The 21,715-nt window shown below is 45.5% G+C and overlaps 1 protein-coding gene and 1 non-coding gene across 3 annotated transcripts in view; both read right to left on the bottom strand.

The window, feature by feature from the left end:
* Window positions 1–11,090: 11,090 nt before the first annotated feature.
* The window catches only part of PRPF39 (pre-mRNA processing factor 39), a 62,425-nt gene continuing 51,800 nt past the window's right edge, over window positions 11,091–21,715 (bottom strand). For both annotated transcript variants that reach the window (XM_063948547.1, XM_063948548.1), the window contains exons 13-14: window positions 13,270–13,399; window positions 11,091–11,773 (exon numbers count right to left, since the gene is read on the bottom strand). In XM_063948547.1, coding sequence (XP_063804617.1) covers window positions 11,714–11,773; window positions 13,270–13,399 — 190 coding nt within the window. In that variant the 3' untranslated portion in view covers window positions 11,091–11,713. The remainder of the gene's footprint in view (window positions 11,774–13,269; window positions 13,400–21,715) is intronic.
* On the bottom strand, window positions 20,556–20,671 carry LOC134981591 (U5 spliceosomal RNA). Its single transcript, XR_010190713.1, has one exon. It is a non-coding gene; the product is annotated as a U5 spliceosomal RNA (small nuclear RNA).

Below are 21,715 nucleotides of genomic sequence, written 5' to 3'. Positions count from 1 at the left end.
CCAGGAAGACACTAGAAATTCCAACACTACATTCAAATCTCAGGGTGCCGTAGGCGGCATAAAAATGTGGTTGAATGTGAAGAACCCCTTGCAAGAAGGTCTGAACTTCTGGCAAAACTGCCAATTTCTTCTGGGAAAAAAAATAAAAATGGAGAGCTGAAATCTGGACCTTAATGAAACCCAGACGTAAGCCCTTATCCACACCAGCCTGCAGGAAACAGAGGAAATGTTCCAAGTGGAACTCTGCAGGCAGATACATGCAGCCCTCGCACCAAGAGACATATCTCCCCCAAATATGATGAGTGTGTTGATGTCACAGGTTTCCTGGCCTGAACTATGTTAGCAATAACCTTTTTGGAACGGCCCTTGTGAGCTAGGATGTTCCGCTCAACCTCCATGCCGTCAAACAAAGCTGCCGTAAGTCCGTGTTGACAAACGGACCTTGCTGAAGATCTCTTCTCAGTGGCAGAGGCCAAAGGTCTTTGATGGACCTGTCCAGAAGATCTGCGTACCACGCCCTCTGAAGCCAATCCGGGGCAATCAGAATTGACTGAACGCCTTGATTCCTGATTCGCTTATGCACCCTTGGGAGCAATGGAATTAGAGGAAACAGGTAGACCAGCCGGTAAGGCCAAGGCAACGTCAGTGCATCTACTGCCCACGCCTGAGGGTCCCTGGTTAGGGAGTGATACGAAGGAAGCTTTTTGTTGACGAGAAGCCATCATGTCTATTTGTGGGCAGCTCCACCGGTCGATGATCTGCTGAAACACCTGATTGTGAAGCCCCCACTCTCCCGGGTGGAGATTGTGACAACTCGGGTAGTCCGCTTCCCAACTTGTCCACTCCCGGAATGAAGATTGCAGACACCTCTCACATGCAGGCCCTGCTTTTTGTTCCTCCCTGTCGTTTGATGTACGCTACTGCCATAGCGTTGTCCTACTGTACCTGTGATCCCTGAGTAGAGGAGAGGCCTGAATCAGAGCATTGTAGATCGCCCGAAGTTCTAAAATGTTGATCGGTAGGAGGGCTTTGTGGGCTGACCACCTGCCCTGGAACCGAGCCCCCCCCATCCTCACAGACAGCTAGACTCGCATCTGTCGTGAGGGGGGTCCAATCCTGAATCCCAAAACGTCAGCCTTCCAGTAGGTTGGAGGACTGCAGCCACCACAGGACGCAAATCCTGGCCTGCGGTGACAGCCGTATTATCCGGTGCATCTGAAGATGTGATCCGCTAAGTTGGCTCCAGGTGGGACTTCTGTAAATTGGAGGATCCACCCATGGTGTAACAGAAGCTGAATAGTGCAATCTATATGGAGCAATAAAAGCTCCCTGGATCTCGACAACATTGACCCCCTGGACCCGGAGTTGGAACATCATCTCCACCATTAACTTCGTGAACACCCTCGGAGCTGTCGACAGGCCGAAGGGTAGTACCTGGAACTGGTAGTTATTGTTCAGTAGGGCAAACATCAGGTAAGCCTGATGATGTGGCCAAATTGGGATACGAAGATAGGCGTCCTTGATATCCCGGGAGACCATAAATTCTTCTTCTTCTAGGCCCGTGATCACTGCTCGCAAGGATTCCCATCTTGAACCTGAAAACCTTTAGCAGGGCCCCTGGTTTGTACTCACCACAGTTGTCACCTTCAGGCTATTGTTAGGTGTGTGTGCGGCGTGCTGCAATTGTGACCGCTAAGGTGCAGTCCCCCCGCTGTACAACAACCTCTCAGGTGGTCCTGCAGCCAGGAAGCGGCTCTGACATCTTGTAAAGCCAGTGACCGCCCCCCACTAACTCCCACGGTGTAGGTATGCTGTTGCCCAAAAATAAGAATTTACTCACCGGTAATTCTATTTCTCGTAGTCCGTAGTGGATGCTGGGAACTCCGTAAGGACCATGGGGAATAGCGGGCTCCGAAGGAGGCTGGGCACTCTAGAAAAATTTAGGACTACCTGGTGTGCACTGGCTCCTCCCACTATGACCCTCCTCCAAGCCTCAGTTAGGACACCGTGCCCGGACGAGCAGACATAATAAGGAAGGATTTAGAATCCCGGGTAAGACTCTTACCAGCCACACCAATCACACCGTACAACTCGTGATACTATATCCAGTTTCACAGTATGAAAACAACTGAGCCTCTCAACAGATGGCTCAACAATAACCCTTTTGTTAACAATAACTATTTACAAGTATTGCAGACAATCCGCACTTGGGATGGGCGCCCAGCATCCACTACGGACTACGAGAAATAGAATTACCGGTGAGTAAATTCTTATTTTCTCTAACGTCCTAAGTGGATGCTGGGAACTCCGTAAGGACCATGGGGATTATACCAAAGCTCCCAAACGGGCGGGAGAGTGCGGATGACTCTGTAGCACCGAATGAGAGAACTCCAGGTCCTCCTCAGCCAGGGTATCAAATTTGTAGAATTTTGCAAACGTGTTTGCCCCTGACCAAGTAGCTGCTCGGCAAAGTTGTAAAGCCGAGACCCCTCGGGCAGCCGCCCAAGATGAGCCCACCTTCCTTGTGGAATGGGCATTTACAGATTTTGGCTGTGGCATGCCTGCCACAGAATGTGCAAGCTGTATTGTACTACAAATCCAGCGAGCAATAGACTGCTTAGAAGCAGGAGCACCCAGCTTGTTGGGTGCATACAGGATAAACAGCGAGTCAGATTTTCTGACTCCAGCCGTCCTGGAAACATATATTTTCAGGGCCCTGACCACGTCTAGCAACTTGGAGTCCTCCAAGTCCTTAGTAGCCGCAGGCACCACAATAGGCTGGTTCAGGTGAAACGCTGACACCACCTTAGGGAGAAACTGGGGACGAGTCCTCAATTCTGCCCTATCCATATGGAAAATCAGATAAGGGCTTTTACATGATAAAGCCGCCAATTCTAACACTCGCCTGACTGAAGCCAAGGCCAATAACATGACCACTTTCCACGTGAGATATTTCAGATCCACGGTTTTTAGTGGCTCAAACCAATGTGATTTTAAGAAACTCAACATCACGTTGAGATCCCAAGGTGCCACATGAGGCACAAATGGGGGCTGAATATGCAGCACTCCTTTCACAAATGTCTGAACTTCAGGTACTGAAGCTAGTTCTTTTTGAAAGAAAATAGACAGAGCCGAGATCTGTACTTTAATGGAGCCTAGTTTTAGGCCCATATTCACTCCTGCTTGCAGGAAATGCAGAAATCGACCTAGTTGAAATTCCTCTGTTGGGGCCTTTTTGGCCTCGCACCATGCAACATATTTTCGCCATATGCGGTGATAATGCTTTGCCGTAACATCTTTCCTGGCCTTAATAAGCGTAGGAATGACTTCTTCCGGAATACCCTTTTCCTTTAGGATCCGGTGTTCAACCGCCATGCCGTCAAACGCAGCCGCGGTAAGTCTTGGAACAGACAGGGCCCCTGTTGTAGCAGGTCCTGTCTGAGCGGTAGAGGCCACGGGTCCTCTGAGAGCATCTCTTGAAGTTCCGGGTACCACGCTCGTCTTGGCCAATCCGGAACCACGAGAATGGTGTTTACTCCTCGCTTTCTTATTATTCTCAATACCTTTGGTATGAGAGGCAGAGGAGGGAACACATAAACCGACTGGTACACCCACGGTGTCACTAGAGCGTCCACAGCTATCGCCTGAGGGTCCCTTGACCTGGCGCAATATCTTTTTAACTTTTTGTTGAGGCGGGACGCCATCATGTCCACCTGTGGTTTTTCCCAACGGTTTACCAGCATCTGGAAGACTTCTGGATGAAGTCCCCACTCTCCCGGGTGGAGGTCGTGTCTGCTGAGGAAGTCTGCTTCCCAGTTGTCCACTCCCGGAATGAACACTGCTGACAGTGCTAGTACATGATTCTACGCCCATCGGAGAATTCTTGTGGCTTCCGCCATCGCCATCCTGCTTCTTGTGCCGCCCTGTCGATTTACATGGGCGACTGCCGTGATGTTGTCTGACTGGATCAGCACCGGCTGGTGTAGGAGCAGGGATTTTGCTTGACTTAGGGCATTGTAGATGGCCCTTAGTTCCAGAATATTTATGTGAAGGGAAGTCTCCTGACTCGACCATAGTCCTTGGAAGTTTCTTCCCTGTGTGACTGCCCCCCAGCCTCGAAGGCTGGCATCCGTGGTCACCAGGACCCAGTCCTGTATGCCGAACCTGCGGCCCTCTAGAAGATGGGCACTCTGCAGCCACCACAGTAGCGACACCCTGGTTCTTGGAGACAGGGTTATCAAGCGATGCATCTGAAGATGTGATCCGGACCACTGGTCCAACAGGTCCCACTGAAAGATTCTGGCATGGAACCTGCCGAAGGGAATTGCTTCGTAAGAAGCCACCATCTTTCCCAGGACCCGCGTGCAGCGATGCACTGATACCTGTTTTGGTTTCAGGAGGTCTCTGACTAGAGATGACAACTCCCTGGCTTTCTCCTCCGGGAGAAACACCTTTTTCTGGACTGTATCCAGAATCATACCCAGGAACAGTAGCCGTGTCGTCGGAACCAGCTGTGACTTTGGAATATTCAGAATCCAGCCGTGCTGGTGCAGCACCTCCTGAGATAGTGCTACTCCCACCAACAACTGTTCCTTGGACCTCGCTTTTATTAGGAGATCGTCCAAGTACGGGATAATTAAAACTCCCTTTCTTCGAAGGAGTATCATCATTTCCGCCATAACCTTGGTAAATACCCTCGGTGCCGTGGACAGTCCAAACGGCAGCGTCTGGAATTGGTAATGGCAATCCTGTACCACAAATCTGAGGTACTCCTGGTGAGGATGGTAAATGGGGACATGCAAGTAAGCATCCTTGATGTCCAGGGATACCATGTAATCCCCCTCGTCCAGGCTTGCAATAACCGCCCTGAGCGATGCCATCTTGAACTTGAATTTCTTTATGTATGTGTTCAAGGATTTCAAATTTAGAATGGGTCTCACCGAACCGTCCGGTTTCGGTACCACAAATAGTGTGGAATAATAACCCCGGCCTTGTTGAAGTAGGGGTACCTTGATTATCACCTGCTGAGAATACAGCTTGTGAATTGCCGTTAGCACCGCCTCCCTGTCTGAGGGAGCAATTGGCAAGGCAGATTTTAGGAACCGGTGGGGTGGGGACGCCTCGAATTCCAGCTTGTACCCCTGAGATACTATTTGCAGGATCCAGGGATCCACCTGTGAGCGAACCCACTGATCGCTGAAATTTTTGAGGCGACCCCCCACCGTACCTGGCTCCGCCTGTGGAGCCCCACCGTCATGCGGCGGACTTGGAAGAAGAAGCGGGGGAGGACTTTTGCTCCTGGGAACCTGCTGTTTGTTGCAGCCTTTTTCCCCTACCTCTGCCTCTAGACAGAAAAGACCCGCCTTTTCCACGCCTGTTTTTCTGGGTCCGAAAGGACTGAACCTGATAAAACGGCGCCTTCTTAGGCTGTGAGGGGACATGGGGTAAAAATGCTGACTTCCCAGACGTTGCTGTGGAAACTAGGTCCGAGAGACCATCCCCAAATAATTCCTCACCCTTATAAGGCAACACTTCCATGTGCTTTTTAGAATCTGCATCTCCTGTCCACTGGCGAGTCCATAAGCCTCTCCTAGCAGAAATGGACAATGCACTTACTTTAGATGCCAGTCGGCAGATTTCCCTCTGTGCATCTCTCATATATAAGACTGAGTCTTTTATATGGTCTATGGTTAACAGGATCGTGTCTCTGTCTAATGTGTCAATATTTTCTGACAGTTTATCTGACCAAGCAGCAGCAGCACTGCACATCCAAGCTGACGCAATAGCTGGCCTAAGTATAATGCCTGTGTGTGTATATATACAGACTTCAGTATCGCCTCCTGCTATCAGCAGGTTCCTTGAGGGCGGTCGTATCTTGAGACGGTAGTGCCACCTTTTTAAACAAACGTGTGAGCGCTTTATCCACTCTAGGGGGTGTTTCCCAACGTGACCTATCCTCTGGCGGGAAAGGGAACGCCATTAGTACCTTCTTAGGAATTACCAATTTTTTATCAGGGAAAGCCCATGCTTCTTCACACACTTCATTTAATTCATCTGATGGGGGAAAAACTACGGGTAGTTTTTTCTCTCCAAACATAATACCCTTTTTAGTGGTACCAGTAGTTATATCAGAAATGTTTAACACCTCTTTCATTGCCTCAATCATACAGTGAATGGCCTTAGTGGGCATCAGGTTTGACTCATCGTCGTCGACACTGGCGTCAGTATCAGTGTCGACATCTGGGTCTGCTTGAGGTAGCGGGCGTTTTAAAGCCCCTGACGACCCATGCGACGCCTGGGCAGGCACGAGCTGAGAAGACGGCTGTCCCACATTTGGCATGTCGTCGATTTTCTTATATAGGGAGTCTATACGTGCGCTCATTACTTTCCATAAGCCCATCCACTCAGGTGTCTGCCCCGCAGGGGGTAACCCCCCTTTATAAAAGGCATCTGCTCCGCCTCCACATCATTATCCTCATCAAACATGTCAACACAGCCGTACCGACACACCGCACAAGGAATGCTCCGAATGAGGACAGGACCCACAAAAGCCCTTTGGGGGGACAGAGTGAGAGTATGCCAGCACAAACCAGAGCGCTATATAATGCAGGGACTAACTGAGTTATGTCCCCTATAGCTGCTTTTTATATTATATATGTAATGCGCCCAAATTTAGTGCCCCCCCTCTCTGTTTTTACCCTGTTCTGAAGTGTAGACTGCAGGGGAGAGCCAGGGAGCTTCCTTCCAGCAGATCTGTGAAGGAGAAATGGCGCCAGTGTGTCTGAGGGAGATAGCTCCGCCCCTTTTCTGCAGCCTATTCTCCCGCTTTTTTCTGGATTCTGGCAGGGGTATTTACCACATATATAGCCTCTAGGGCTATATATTGTGGTATTTTTGCCAGCCAAGGTATTATTGCTTCTCAGGGCGCCCCCCCCCCCCCCCAGCGCATTGCACCCTCAGTGACCGGAGTGTGAAGTGTGTATGAGGAGCAATGGCGCACAGCTGCAGTGCTGTGCGCTACCTTGGTGAAGACTGATGTCTTCTGCCGCCGATTTTCCGGACCTCTTCTTGCTTCTGGCTCTGTAAGGGGGACGGCGGCGCGGCTCCGGGACCGAACACCAAGGACTGGGCCTGCGGTCGATCCCTATGGAGCTAATGGTGTCCAGTAGCCTAAGAAGCCCAATCCGGCTGCAAGCAGGCGAGTTCGCTTCTTCTCCCCTTAGTCCCTCGATGCAGTGAGCCTGTTGCCAGCAGGTCTCACTGAAAATAAAAAACCTAAATCTATACTTTCTTTCTAAGGGCTCAGGAGAGCCCCTAGTGTGCATCCAACCTCGGCCGGGCACGAAATCTAACTGAGGCTTGGAGGAGGGTCATAGTGGGAGGAGCCAGTGCACACCAGGTAGTCCTAAATCTTTCTAGAGTGCCCAGCCTCCTTCGGAGCCCGCTATTCCCCATGGTCCTTACGGAGTTCCCAGCATCCACTAGGACGTTAGAGAAAATAACAACGTTAAAAGAAACTGAAGAAAACTCTCTGGAGCTCCAGAGTGTGCATCCTCTCCTGAGGGCACTTTTTTCTAAACTGCCTGTGGGAGGGGCATAGAGGGGAGGAGCCAGCACACACAGTTGAAGAAACTTGAAGTGCACAGGCTCCTTTGGACCCCATCGTACTAGATTCCCCCAATATCGCTTATGGATGCTAGAGAAATATCCGTATAGCGATAAGTACTGTGTACACTATATTAAAGGACCCTGACGCACCTAGTCCCTTTACGTATAGAATATAGTGATAGCTACCTTAGATGGGATACACGAGAGTGAAACCATACAAGCATGTACAGGCACAGGCAATGCAGAGATTATTATAAGCACAATAAACCTGCACTGGAGATATATATGTCTCTCTATACATCTATACACACACAGAGCGTGGTCATGGACCGGACTTATATATCAGAATACTTGTACAATATATTCTGTAACAGGTACACTCTTAACGAACGCTGTCTGTAATAAGCCATGTAGAATACTCAAATGTCTGTAAAGTCTCAGCGCTGTGGACGGGCGGCTTTTCAGTGGAAACCTTGCCCTGCAATCCCAGTTCCCGCTAAGCTCAGAAGATGGCGCCCAGCGTCTGTCAGGAACTGAGGGAGAGTGCAAGTCAGCTCCAGGGCGGGAAATCTGCGAGGAGATGGCGCTACAAGTCAAGCATAGGCTCCCCTATGCTGGACCACACTGCTGATTATACAGAGCCTCACCAATAGGTAAGGATATGGCGGATATAGTGGAGTCCCTGATCGGTAACAGTGTCCACGCCAGCGTCGCATTCCGTCTCCCTAGACTATGACCAGGAACGCGATTTAGTGGCGGGTTCCGCCGGGGGGACCTCTTACTTCCTCCCTTCGTAGCAGCCACGTGAACCAGGAGAGCATCTGCGACAGTGTGCCTAAGCCGGAGCGTCTCCGCCACAAGTGCCCGAGAACCGAGCCGCGGGAGTATGAGATGCCGCAGCACTGACTGTCAGCCTGACATAACAGTGCTGCGGCCCTTGAAGTCTTCTTTAGCTTTTTCAGTGCTGCACAGTGCAGCGTGCCTTTTAGGTGACCTGCTGCCTGCAGGCGCCACTCGAAACTGAGCTCTCATTGCCTGGAGGCAGGGTTATAGAGGCCCCAATGCATCCTGGGACAGTCAAAGCTTTGCCTGATGATGCCTCTGGATCCAAGATCCCCGCACTACCCCCTGATATTTTCCCTGTGGAACACAGTGTACCACGCTGCAGAAATAGACACCTGAAGAGCAAGACATGGCAATGGTCAAATTTTTTCTCTCTACCATTTTAAGTTGTAATTTTCTGTTTAACCATGTGACCCCAATTAGTGTACTGCCTTGCTCACCACTGGTTACTATTCCTAATCATAGTCCACGTGGATGGTAAAGTATGAAAAAGTTGAAAGAAAAACGTGTCGACCATTGTCATGTCAACCATTTAACCTGTTGACCATATGGGGACAGCCTATTGACTGACAGCCTATCATCCGGATACAGTCTTATAGACAGCCAGTAAAGCAGACTAGTCATACTGTTCTTTGTACTTTTTTTTTGCTAACATTCTGCTCCTCTTGTGCGCAAGTGTGATGTTAAATATAGAGCACAGGCTCTCATACCCCGTCCTCAGGACCCCACGCAGCGCACGTCTTGCAGGTAACCCAGCAGGTGTTAAAAAAAAGGGAGTATTTGAGGACTGCGCTTGTTCGCCTCACTTGATCGGTTAAAGCTGCTATGGAGAAAAAAAGATGCTTTCCACTAGCCTCTTGAAATCTGGATCGAAAATTAAAATAAAATGTCTCCCAGCGCTTATGTTTCTCAAGTGTATCAGTATATTTCCCACTATATTAATCAAGGTATTCAGGTTTATAAATAAATACAATAAAAATGTTTTTTTTTAAATAAATATTTTTCTCTTTATTCAAAGCATGGTGTTTGCAACACATAAAAAGGAATTTAATCTGACCCTACTATCCAATAAAAATCAATTTAATTGTGATCCTAATACCGGTATACTTAAGACAAAAAAACAGACTTACTTTGATGCCACAGGTCCAGAAAGGTACGAGTGTCTGCTGGCAGACAGTTGTTGGTCAACAACAGACACTCGTACCTTTCTGGACCTGTGGCATCAAAGTAAGTCTATTTATGACATACTCTCGACTAAGAATGCTGTTTTGACCATAAAAATATGCTGATGCTCGTCAAGGACTAACTATTGTGGTGAGCAGAGCTATTTGGTCTAGCTGGGCACAACCTATTTCTGGAAACACAGGATTTTATTTTCCCAGTTAATACTCAATTTTTCCTGTTAAGAATGAAAACATGCTTGGAGATTGTTACTGTGGACATTTAAGTGACTAAACCGCTGAAATAAGCGTATCACTAACAATATATGTTGGTTTGTTTTTTGTCTTAAGTATACCGGTATTAGGATCACAATTAAATTGATTTTTATTGAATAGTAGAGTCAGATTAAATTCCTTTTTGTGTGTTGCAAACACCATGCTTTGAATAAAGAAAAAAATATTTATTAAAAAAAACATTTTTATTGTATTTATTTATAAACCTGAATACCTTGACTAATATAGTGGGAAATATACTGATACACTTGAGAAACATAAGCGCTGGGAGACATTTTATTTTAATTTTCAACCCAGCAGGTGTACTCATCACTCACTGACATTTTAAAAGATCCACAGGTGGAGCTAATTATTTTACTTGTGATTCTGTAAGGAGATCTGGAAAACATGCACTGTGTGGGGTCCTGAGGACAGAGTTTGAGAACCTGTGATATAGAGTTGGCATTTCAAAGCCTTAGCAGAAGATGGTGTTATTAACAAATCTTGCGTCACTACAGAATATGCATCGCACCGATAGCAATCTGTATTTTCCTTTATTAGAAGTAATTTTCTTTAACAGAAAATCAGATACATTGCAGAAACAAAGGAAAAGTGTAAACGCTTCTAGCACAAGACTATTGGTACACTATGGTATGCCGGCGGTCGGGCTCCCGGCGACCAGCATACCGGCGCCGGGAGCCCGACCGCCGGCTTACCGACAGTGTGGCGAGCGCAAATGAGCCCCTTGCGGGCTCGCTGCGTTCGCCACGCTACGGGCACGGTGGCGCCCAACGCTATTTTATTCTCCCTCCAGGGGGGACGTGGACCCCCACGAGGGAGAAAAAGTGTCGGTATGCCGGCTGTCGGGATTCCGGCGCCGGGATCTCGTCAGTCGGCATACTGAAGACCACTCCAAGACTAACTCATGATACAGGTGATCTTATGTTGTGTATATGTTCTGTGTGATCGATCATGTGTTGTGTCGAACTACTGTTTGTTGATTGTCTTCTCATTGTCGAGCTCATGTCTGTCGTTCTTAATGTTATGTCGATCTATGGGTTGTCGATCTTACGTGGTCGATGTAACCATTGTCGATCAAACGCTTGTCGATTCATCGACCAGATCCCGTAACCCATAGCATCAGAGCATACTGCACTACAGCCAGCAGGGAAGATGAAAGAGGTGATTGAACAAAGACAAGTGGTGGAAAGCTGAAACCAATTTATTTCAATGTCTATTTAATGTATACTATAGAGAGGGGGAAAAGAGGCAATTTGCCAATCATGTTTAATAACAGAACAAGACAAATAGTGATAAAAAGGAGAAAAGTTACAAACCGATGAATATGAACAACGCTTCTACGCTATCCAGATGCTTTGCAACAGAAAAAAAAAAATATATATATATAAATTTTGCATCATGTAATAACAAATCAGAACGTTATCCTGAAAGTTTTCAGCCATGTGTGTACATGTCCCTTTTTAAAACACATTTCTTAATAGAAAGACTTGTACAGCTTTTATTAGTCCCAAAAGATTGGTTAAACACTTGTACAAAATGTCAGGAACAGGAGAAACTTAAAAGAAAAAAAACCTAAATAAATCTACATTTGAATTATACATACTCACATCCAATGAAGGAAAACCTGGAACACAGAAAACTATAGAGAGATGGGTGGAGGGAATGAATCTTCCCCATTTCAGTGAATTTCAGGAAAAGCAACAGAATGCCATAAACTTTCCCTCCTCAAAGTGAAAGACAAATTAGAATATTTTATAATTTAGGTCAATGTCGTTTCTGAAAAGAATCTGGGATGAGTTGGTGCGCCATCAAGTGGAAGGCGGATGGTAATACTGTCCAAAATTCCAGTTGTTCTGATAGCTGTAATCCTAAAATAACAAATAAATAAGCACTGAATAGGTATGACGATATTTTTTTTCCCAGTATCCTCGTTAACAGGTGAGCATTAATAGGCGCTCGTGTGGAAAACACACTGCACGCCCCACCTCTAATATGAAGCTTTGCTTGGGCACGGATACGAAGTGCTAATACTTCCAGAATATTACAATGCTACAGTATAAACCATAGGCCTACTACAGGGCAGATCTAGGTGGCCTTTAAATTGGAAATTCCCTTGGAGAGTGTCATTAGGTCGACCATGGAAATTCGGCATGCATCAGGTCGACAGGGACAATATGTCGACATGGTCCCCCCCCCCCCACTTGTTTTGGAGTCGGTTTCTTCGTAAAAAGTGACAGAGAACCCCAATTAGTGCACCGTGTCCCCTCACATCGCTCGCCATGCTTGGGCAAGGTGCCTCACTCCTAGTCCATGTGGATCGTCAAGTATGAAAAAGTCCACAAAATGAAAGAAAAAAAAAAGTGAAAAACTCATGTCGACCTTTTGATCTGTCGACCTAGTACATATCGATCTAATGACCCTGTTGACCTATTGACTATGTCAACCTGATGACTGTCGACCTAACGACCGTATCCCAAGGAGACAGACTTCAGTGCTCATTTACCAAGATATGGCTTCAGGAAACCCTTGGGTTTCCTGGCTCTGAAGGTGGTCACAATTTGTTGAGAAGAGGCTGCAACTCAATACTTAGGAAGAGCGGGAGGTCTACAAAACAATGTTCATTGTTTCACAAGGCAGTCAATGTAGTCTAGGGAAGAGGACTACTCCCACCACTCAAGAGAGGGGGCAGATGTATTAAGCCTGGAGAAGTGATAAAGCGGTGATAAGTGCAAGGTGATAACGCACCAGCTAATCAGCTCCAATATGTAAATGGACAGTTAGGAGCTGATAGGCTGGTGCGTTATCACCTTGCACTTATCACTGCTTAATTACTTCTCCAGGCTTAACCCCTTCAGTGGAGTTTCCAATTTAAATTGGCATGAGAACGGGTGGCTGAAGGTGCGGGGAAGGGCGAGTAAAGGGGCAGGGCGAAGTTATCGCCTGGCGATCGCCAGCCCCAGCGCTGATTCCCGGCTGCCTTGCGGTGCCCGGGAATCAGCATTAGCCATTATACAGTTAAGCCTGCTCCCCTGCCTGCGGGCTTAACGCCATAATGGAGTATGCTGATTCCCGGGCGCCGTACGGCTGTCCCCAGGGAATCAGGAAGCAGTATGCACGGAAGATTTCCGTGCATACCACTAAAGCGGTTAATACATCAGCCCTAGAAAGTGCTATACATACATACATACATACATACACATATACATACATACATACATACATACATACATACATACATAGGAACAAAACCACCATTTAAAAACAAGCAAAAGTTATCCATCAATAGAGAAACAGCATGTACTTCTAGAATTTCAGCCTGCACTGACTGACCTGACAACATATAGCTGATCAGTAATACACATACCTGGTACCAGTTGCTATAGTTATAAGCTTGTTGCCCAGCAGCGTTGGGGAAAGTGGCACCGGCCACTGGGCCAGCAGCCATCACTCCACTTTCCTCTGTGTGCAATCGTTTTGCATCTGGCTGTTCCAACCTGCAAAGGAAAAAACAAAAATAAAATCCGTACCTCCCTAAACCACAAATCATGAAAGGTCCTTAACTACGTGGCAGGGGTGGTTGTATCAGATGTGAACACACTTTCTCTGATGCGACAATGTCAGATGTGTGCAATTATGGCAGCTGCTGGAAGATAAATGAGGTGGCGAGTGGATGAAGGCGTTATGACCTAGGCAAAGTAACGGTATTTCGAATGTTGGTCGTCTACTAACCGACACGGTGGATAAAAGTGCTCTGACCAATTCTTACGTTCTAATAATTTATACAGGTTGAGTATCTCTTATCCAAAATGCTTAGGACCAGAGGTATTTTGGATATGGGATTTTTCCGTATTTTGGAATAATTGCATACCATGAGATATCATGAGGATAGGACCCAAGTCTATGCACAGAATGCATTTATGTTTCATATAAACCATATACACAGCCTGAAGGTCATTTAATACAATATTTTTTTATAACTTTGTGCATTAAACAAAGTGTGTCTACATTCACACAATTAATTTATGTTTCATATACACCTTATATACACACAGCCTGAAGGTCATTTAATACAATATTTTTAATAACCGAGTATTAAACAAAGTTTGTGTACATTGAGCCATCAGAAAAAAAACGTTTCACTATCTCACTCTCACTCAAAAAAGTCCGTATTTCGGAATATTTGGATATGGGATACTCAACCTGTACTTAACTCTAAATATTTGTTTCTTCTAAACGTAACATGACAGTCGTCCACTCGCCTCTTCAAATCTTATAGCAGCAACCGTGCTCAGCTTGCCCCTTCAATCCACAGAAGAGAGATCCACATACAATCTTTCTGCAGATCGAGCTCACAGGGCAGCTGTTTCACCCCCAGCCACACAGATTTTATGGGTGACTCCGGGCTCACTGCACCTCCCACTCTCCCCAAGCTGCAGCGACAGGCAATCCTCAGAAACACCCAACCACAGCTGCTGGTCCTTGCTCTTACTGGACTGTGATGTCTAGCAAGAAGTGTTAGTAAGAGCTAAAAGTAAAAAACAAAAACACCCACACCAGACCTGGTCATATTTACAAAAATATCCCCAAAACAGTTCTCAAATTATAAAAACAGCCGCTTACATATTTAAACCTGATCGATTATCATTTTGTTAACTAATAAGCATATCTGTTTGTAAATACATGGGCAGGTTAAACAATATAGCAGTAGGTTCGTAGATATTTTACATGAAGCAGCAGCCTATTCAATGTGACGTTAGCATTCACATGGGGGCAAAATACAAAACCAATCACATCAATCTGAACCCTCCATATTTTGAAACAAAGGGGCAGATATATGAACCTGGAAACGGCATAAAGTGATAAAGCAGGGTAAAGGGCAAGGTGAAAACGCACGAGCCAATCAGCTCCTATCAATTTACATATTGGAGCTGATTGGCTGATGCGTTGTCACCTTGCACTTACCACTGGTTTATCACTTCCTTATGCAGTCTCCAGGTTAATACATCTGCCCCAGGGTGACTAGTCTCTCTCTGAAGTGTCCCAGTACATCGCCGTTACAAATGTAATGCCAGCCAATGACATCACATTCACAGACTGGGCAATCATTAAACATGACAGAACAGAGCAATGCTGCAGTCGAAATCCCTGCCATCTCCCTCCTGGGAGGAGAAGGGTCAGGAGGAATTCCATCCTGCTCACGCTCACTAATGCTGTATGGCCGATCAGGGCGCCGAACTTATATTTATATCAGTAGCAGGCATTGTTAGGCTTTCTGTGCATTCAGGCTCACTGAACACAGGATAAATGCAGCACTGCTTTGTATCGGTGGCGGAGGTTGTTCATAGTGGAGTTCTGTGAATACCGAGCAGCGGGCGGTCGGGCAGATGTGGGTGGGCAAGGAAAGCCTTGTATGCAGGCAGGAACTGGAAGATGTGTATACAGGCGTGTGGCCTGGCTGGGTGGTGAGACGCGGTGGCCGTGACCTATGATATCACATCGTTTTCAAGGCATAGGTCACGTCCGGAGCATGAATGATCCTCTAAGAAGAGCCCGGGCCAACAGTTCACTCTGAAGTAGCAGGAAGCTGCTCTGGCTCCACGGCACACCTTGCAACTGGTCGCGGCACACTGGTTGAAAAAGCCTGGTGTAGAGTAAGAGCCACTGGAGCCCTCCTGAGTGCAATACCATTGAGGTGCATTGGAGCTATGACAAAATACTGATTACATGCGCAATAAGTCCGGCCATTCGTTCCTGGGTAATCAGTTTTAGCAATAGCATAAAAGGATTGATATACAGACTGTTGATTTATAAGAACTGATAGACCTTCATGCAGCTGCACATGTTGCAGTGTCAGCAGTATTACAGCAACATAGTAACAGTGATAGAGGGAAAGTAACCATTTCACTGATTAGAGACTAGGGGGCAGATGTATTAACCTGGAGAAGGCATAAGGAAGTGATAAACCAGTGATATGTGCAAGGTGATAAAGGCAGCAGCCAATCAGATCCTAACTGTTAATTTACATATTGGAGCTGATTGGCTGGTGCGTTTATCACTTCCTTATACCTTCTCTAGGTTAATACATCTGCCCCTAGATGTTGAGCACATGCAATAATATATAATAACATTCTACCAAGTAGCATAAAATACCACTGAAGGTGTTTATCCCATACAGCAGGGGTGGGGAACCTCAGGCCCGCGGGCCGTATAAGGCCCGCAAAGACACTTGATCCGGCCCTTCCAGGCTCACCTAACCAAGGTAGATGCCGGGCACCCACTGAGATTTTGTTACAAGCGGGCGACCGGCTTCTTCCCCTCAGCAGCAGCCGGAGGCAGGAGCTCACTCCTGAGCTCCGGCTTCCGGCTCTGGCAGTGTGCGTGCCTGTGCGGTGCTATGGGAGAGATGTCATGACGTCTCTCCCATAGTTCTGAGGAGCGTGCAGCCAGGCAGAGGGCAAGGGTCCGGAAGCAGGAGCGTGGCTGGCGAGTATTGTGTTTTTTCTTTCTTTTAATATGTGTGTGTGTGTGTGTGTGTGTGTGTGTGTGTGTGTGTGTGTGTGTGTGTGTGTGTAAGCGGCACTTCTAGGGGTCATATCTAATTGGGGAATATCTACTGAGGGCAGGCTAATTTTTAAGTTGATAATTTTTGTATGGCTCCCGAAGGATTTTAGAAATATCCAAATGGCCCTTAGTAGAAAAAAGGTTCCTCACCCCTGCCATACAGAGACAAATGTGTCATATGTATGATTCATACAGTTGTCACATACTAGTCAAGTTTCAGTTGCAAAACTGATTTGTTTAATGAGATACAAGCGACACGGTCAACTGACTGAAATTAGAAAAACAGACCATCACACAGAGGCCAATAGGCCCACTAGTCAGTCAGTGAGAAATATTTAACCAATGGCAGCAATATAAAGTATTACATCTACTATAAGAAGTGTCCCCTCTGTGCCAATTCACAAGGATTCAAATACATAGTACTATACCTGTATCAGCAACTATAATATGAGGAATTATTTAATTACGTACTAAAGTTCTATATAACGCTGTATAAATAAATGGATAGTACAATTAGCAATCTATGTTAAGAATTGCATGTAGAAAATCATGTGATTGGGCAACGTTGACAGCGGTGACTGAGAACATCTGCGCACTGCCACTGATATTGCATAGAACGCACTGGAGCACTTAAAGGCGGATTCTGCCAGCATCAGTGATTATATTAGGGACCATATAACGTTATAATACTCTATTAAGCAACATTGACAGCAGTGACTGAGAATGTGTGCTCTTATTTACTAGATATAGCAGATGCCACGAAGAGGGGACACTAGCGATTATCAATGTAAATGCACTGGAACATACAATAGAACCTGATATAAATCACTGACCAATAGTAATCTTACTGGACCCGACTTATATAATACCTTATCGAATGAATCTAGAATTAATCCCTGGATAATTATTGAGAAATGTATATGAGATTCATGTGTGTTGAGAAGAATTGGTTGGGATAAACATTTATTGACTAACACAATTAACCTCATTGGAGGTCATAGTACCCAGGTCACACTATTGCACAACACAGAGCACAGTGTGTGGTTTTAAAGATTTATGTTGCACTTTGTTTATTTGCATGTAGTTTTAATATTTCACAGTTACAGGCCTTTTAATAGTATACAAATAAAAGTTACATTTTACATGGCTAATTAATTCTAAATTAGTGCGCCACTCCAAGTCCAATTTATTTTTCTTTTTGTTAACTAGCCCTCCTGAGTTCCAGGGAACGTGAAACAGAGGCTCTACAAGTAGCAGCTCCCCCCCTCCCCACACCCCCTTCCTTTGGTTGCTTTGCACAACTGACAGCAAAACACTCAAAAGCACTCCCATATGGAAGAACCATGAAACTGCTGCGAAAACCTCAAAATAAATAAAACAAACCGATTAAAAAGGCTGCCATGTGCAATTCATTTAAACGGACTGTCAATGTGAGGGCATTACATAAAGAGGTGCGTTTAAAATTCAAAAAGATCCAGTGTGTCTAACCTGCTGGACCGGCCGATATACCCCATGGTCAGCAGTGTGCCTCAAATTGAAGAGAAACATCTGCATCTCCCAGCGGTTACACTATGTATATAAAAATAGGACTTTAAATACCAACCGGTAAATCCTTCTCTCGTAGTCCATAAGGGATATTGGGGACACATTAGTATAGACGGGGTCCAAAGGAGCCAGTGCACTGTAAATTTCTTCCTCTTGGTGTGCTGGCTCCTCCCCTCTATGCATCCTCTCACAGCTCAGTTATAGGTAAAACAGTGCCCGGAGGAGAAATGACATACTTGAGAGAAGGAACATAATAAATATAAGGGTGGTGAGGTTTACACACCAGCACACCATAACATAACTTGGCCATCAACAGCTGGCAACATAAACAGCTGAACAGGTGACAGAAAACCTGCAGAAAGTCACCACAGAGGTGGGCGTCCAATATCCCTTATGGACTACGAGAAAATAGGATTTTGGTACTTACCAGGTAAATCCTTTTCTTTGAATCCATAGGGGGCACTGGAGTACTCTTGGGATATGGACGGGCGTAGCCGAACAAAGGCACTGAATATTCAAATTTAGGACCCTCCCCCCCCTCCATATCCCCAAGTACCTCAGTGTACTTTGCCAGTGTTTTTTACTGAGCGAACAGGATATAGAGAGGTTGACAATGGAGAATCCCTATAACATAACGGACAACCACAAAGTTGACTCGTAACCTTATTGTCAACTAAAAAGTTGACAGCTTAACCGATAGAACTTATAATTTGAACCAACCGGTGAAAATGTGTTACCATAAGCTCCTTTGAGCTTAATACCATCCAAGTTAAATTTGTTCACTAAGCTCCCTTGAGCTTAAAACAACCCAGGTAAAACTGCTCTGGGTGGGCGTCCAGTGCCCCCTATGGATTCAAAGAAAAGGATTTACCTGGTAAGTACCAAAATCCTATTTTCTTTATCATCCACTAGGGGTCACTGGAGTACTCTTGGGACGTACCAAAGCTTCCCTCGTGGGCGGGAGAGCTGTTTGATACTTGTAACAGTAGGCAGCCAAAGCTAAATGCTGATGGCGCCACCATTTATAACGTGTAAACGTGCAGTGGTGCACTGAAGGCTATGTAGCCGCGTCGTAGACTCTCCACGACCCGCTGGGTCTGACATTCCCACAGAACCTGTGGAATGAACTATTACTGACGTAGGCGATTGTAACTTAGCCTTAAAGTAAGCCTGACTTGTAGTCATTATTATTCAACTGGATAATGTCTGCTGAGAAACTGGCTAACCCCAGTTTACAGTATCATATATAACAACAACGTATTCATATCACGTACTGTAGACGTTCGGTACATATATAAACGCGTAACGCGTGTACCTCATTCAGAATTTTAGAATGTGCTGTCCACACAGGAACCACTATTGGTATATTGATGTGAAGAATACGAAAGCGGATTTCGTCCGAAGATCTGCTTTGTCATGAGAAAACTCAAATACGGTGGCTTGGAATACAAGGCACCCAAATATGAAAACAAACCTCTTGTCGAAGCACCATTGCCGAAGGCAAGGCTAGAAGAAAAATGTTTTCCAAAGTGAGAAACTTAATCCCCATTTGTTGAAAGGGTTCCAAAATATGAAACTGTAAGAAAATCTAAACCCAACCTCAAAATCGCCTGGCGCTGTAGGTGGGATAAATAGAGTCTGAACTTTGGTGACACCTTGTAGAAAGATGTTGACAGACGCAAATAGAGGCAAACGCTTTGAAAATAAGTTTACCACACAGATACCTGCCCTCTTAGTGCAGATGAACGCAGTTTGCCATCCCATCCTGTTTAACAGAATACGGGTACTTGAAGTATGATGTTGGAAACTTCCGAGGTTTACACCCTATGTAAGCACACGAAATTTTTTTATTTTTTTTTTTTAGTCATGAGCTGCCTTAAGCGGCTTAGTATTTCGTGACATGGTTGGTATAACCGATACTGTAATGCTCTATTTTTTTAAGAGGGCGGTCTGAACCCTCACCCCGTCAACCGCAGCTGCGGTACATAGATAATAGGTACATAGGTAACTATGGGTAAAAGAACGTTCCCTGATGTAACAGGTTGGACGTATTATGAGCGGGCCAAGATCGTGTGCAAGTATTCCTTGAAAATTCGAGAAGCAAACTTCTCTGAAACCCATGAGATACCACCAGTATGACACTGACGAACTGTCTTCTGATCCGTTTTGGCAACGAAGAAAGAAGCGGACAATGGTGGAGCCAGATACACGATGCTGAATGACCCCATGAATGTGATGTACACATACTGAGCTTTTGTAATTGTGGCGAGATGCCCTCATGTATACCTGAGGGTAACCCCCTTCTGTGGACTCACATATGAAACACCTCTGGATTTAATGTCCAGTTTTTAAGATCCAAACCCTGACGGTTGAGATCGCCTGTCTAACAGATGTCCACTCACGGATTGATGTCTTGACATTTTCACATAATAGCGTTCTGAGCCATTGAAGATTTGAGTTACCTACCGCCTTGCCATGCGGCTTATTGGTTCTCACTGGTTGTTGAGTATGCAACTGCCTTTGCTTTGTTTGACTGCTTAAGGGCAGCGTGAGCCAGGCATGAAAAAACAAAATTACATGAAACTCACGGTTGTTCCTCTCCACAGAAATCTTTAGTAAAAAACGAAAGATTTATTTGTTATGAAGAGAAACCAGAGTCTATCCCTGGTCAGACTGAAAGCGAATCATTTATTGCATTGTAAAATGCACAGAGATGTAGGACATTTATCTATTGCATTGTAAAATGCACAGAGTTCTAGTACCTTTATCGACAGGAATCTGTCGTGTTTTAGAACCTTTGCGTTGATTTTAACTACAAATCCTGACTCTCTGTGACTGTCGTCCAGAGTATACGCACCCTTGTCCCTCTGTGGGAAACGCGATTGAAGGGTGGTGCACTAAATTGAAAACACATCTTTATTCTTAATAATTGAATACACCAATGTACCGCTAGTGTGCGTGTACTTTTGTTCTTGTTGGTGTAGTAGGTAAAAGTCTTTGATTTACCGTATTTATAATCTTACCTAGGAATTGACATCGTTTAGACAGACTTAGATGTGATTGTTTTCGAACTTAATCTGCTACCGCAGTATAACTTAGTAGCGCAAGATAGAGGAACTTTGTTGATACATAGTTCTTATGTGAGATGAGCTATTATTCCAACATCACTTTGGTAAATACCGGAAGCGATAAGCAACGGTATAAATGAAATGGTTAATGGTTGTGGCGATTTTCAAACGCTAGAACCTATGATGAAGAAACCGGACTGGGTAAATACGCATTGTGAAGATCAAATGCAATTATACAATTTTGTGGCTGCAATAAGCAAAAACTAACTGCAGAAAATCCATTTTCTAACTGTAGTAAATGACTTGCTGATTGATATTGCAACGGAGCTGTTTGATTTTGCTCAAACAGAGGGGAATAAGTAACTTTGACTCTGTTGGCGTACTATTGCCTGGTTTATAAACCAGCAAAGACTAAATGACAACCTGCCAAACCGTTCGCCAGAAGCAGTTTTGTACTCTAAGCTGTAAATAGCTGAGACATATATGAGTTGAAGTCATGAAACCTCGCAAATGTAACATGAAAAGACGCACTTCCACAATTGTAAAAGAGGTCATCAAACCACTGGCTTGCTGACTGTAACGTCCTGTCGTTACAAGGCGTGACTGTTTCTTATAAAGGAATAAAACACCGTTACA

This window comes from Pseudophryne corroboree, chromosome 12 (genome assembly GCF_028390025.1).
Source record: "Pseudophryne corroboree isolate aPseCor3 chromosome 12, aPseCor3.hap2, whole genome shotgun sequence".
In the NCBI taxonomy this organism is placed as follows: Eukaryota; Metazoa; Chordata; class Amphibia; order Anura; family Myobatrachidae; genus Pseudophryne; species Pseudophryne corroboree.
This window is presented reverse-complemented; position numbering and strand designations above follow the sequence as displayed.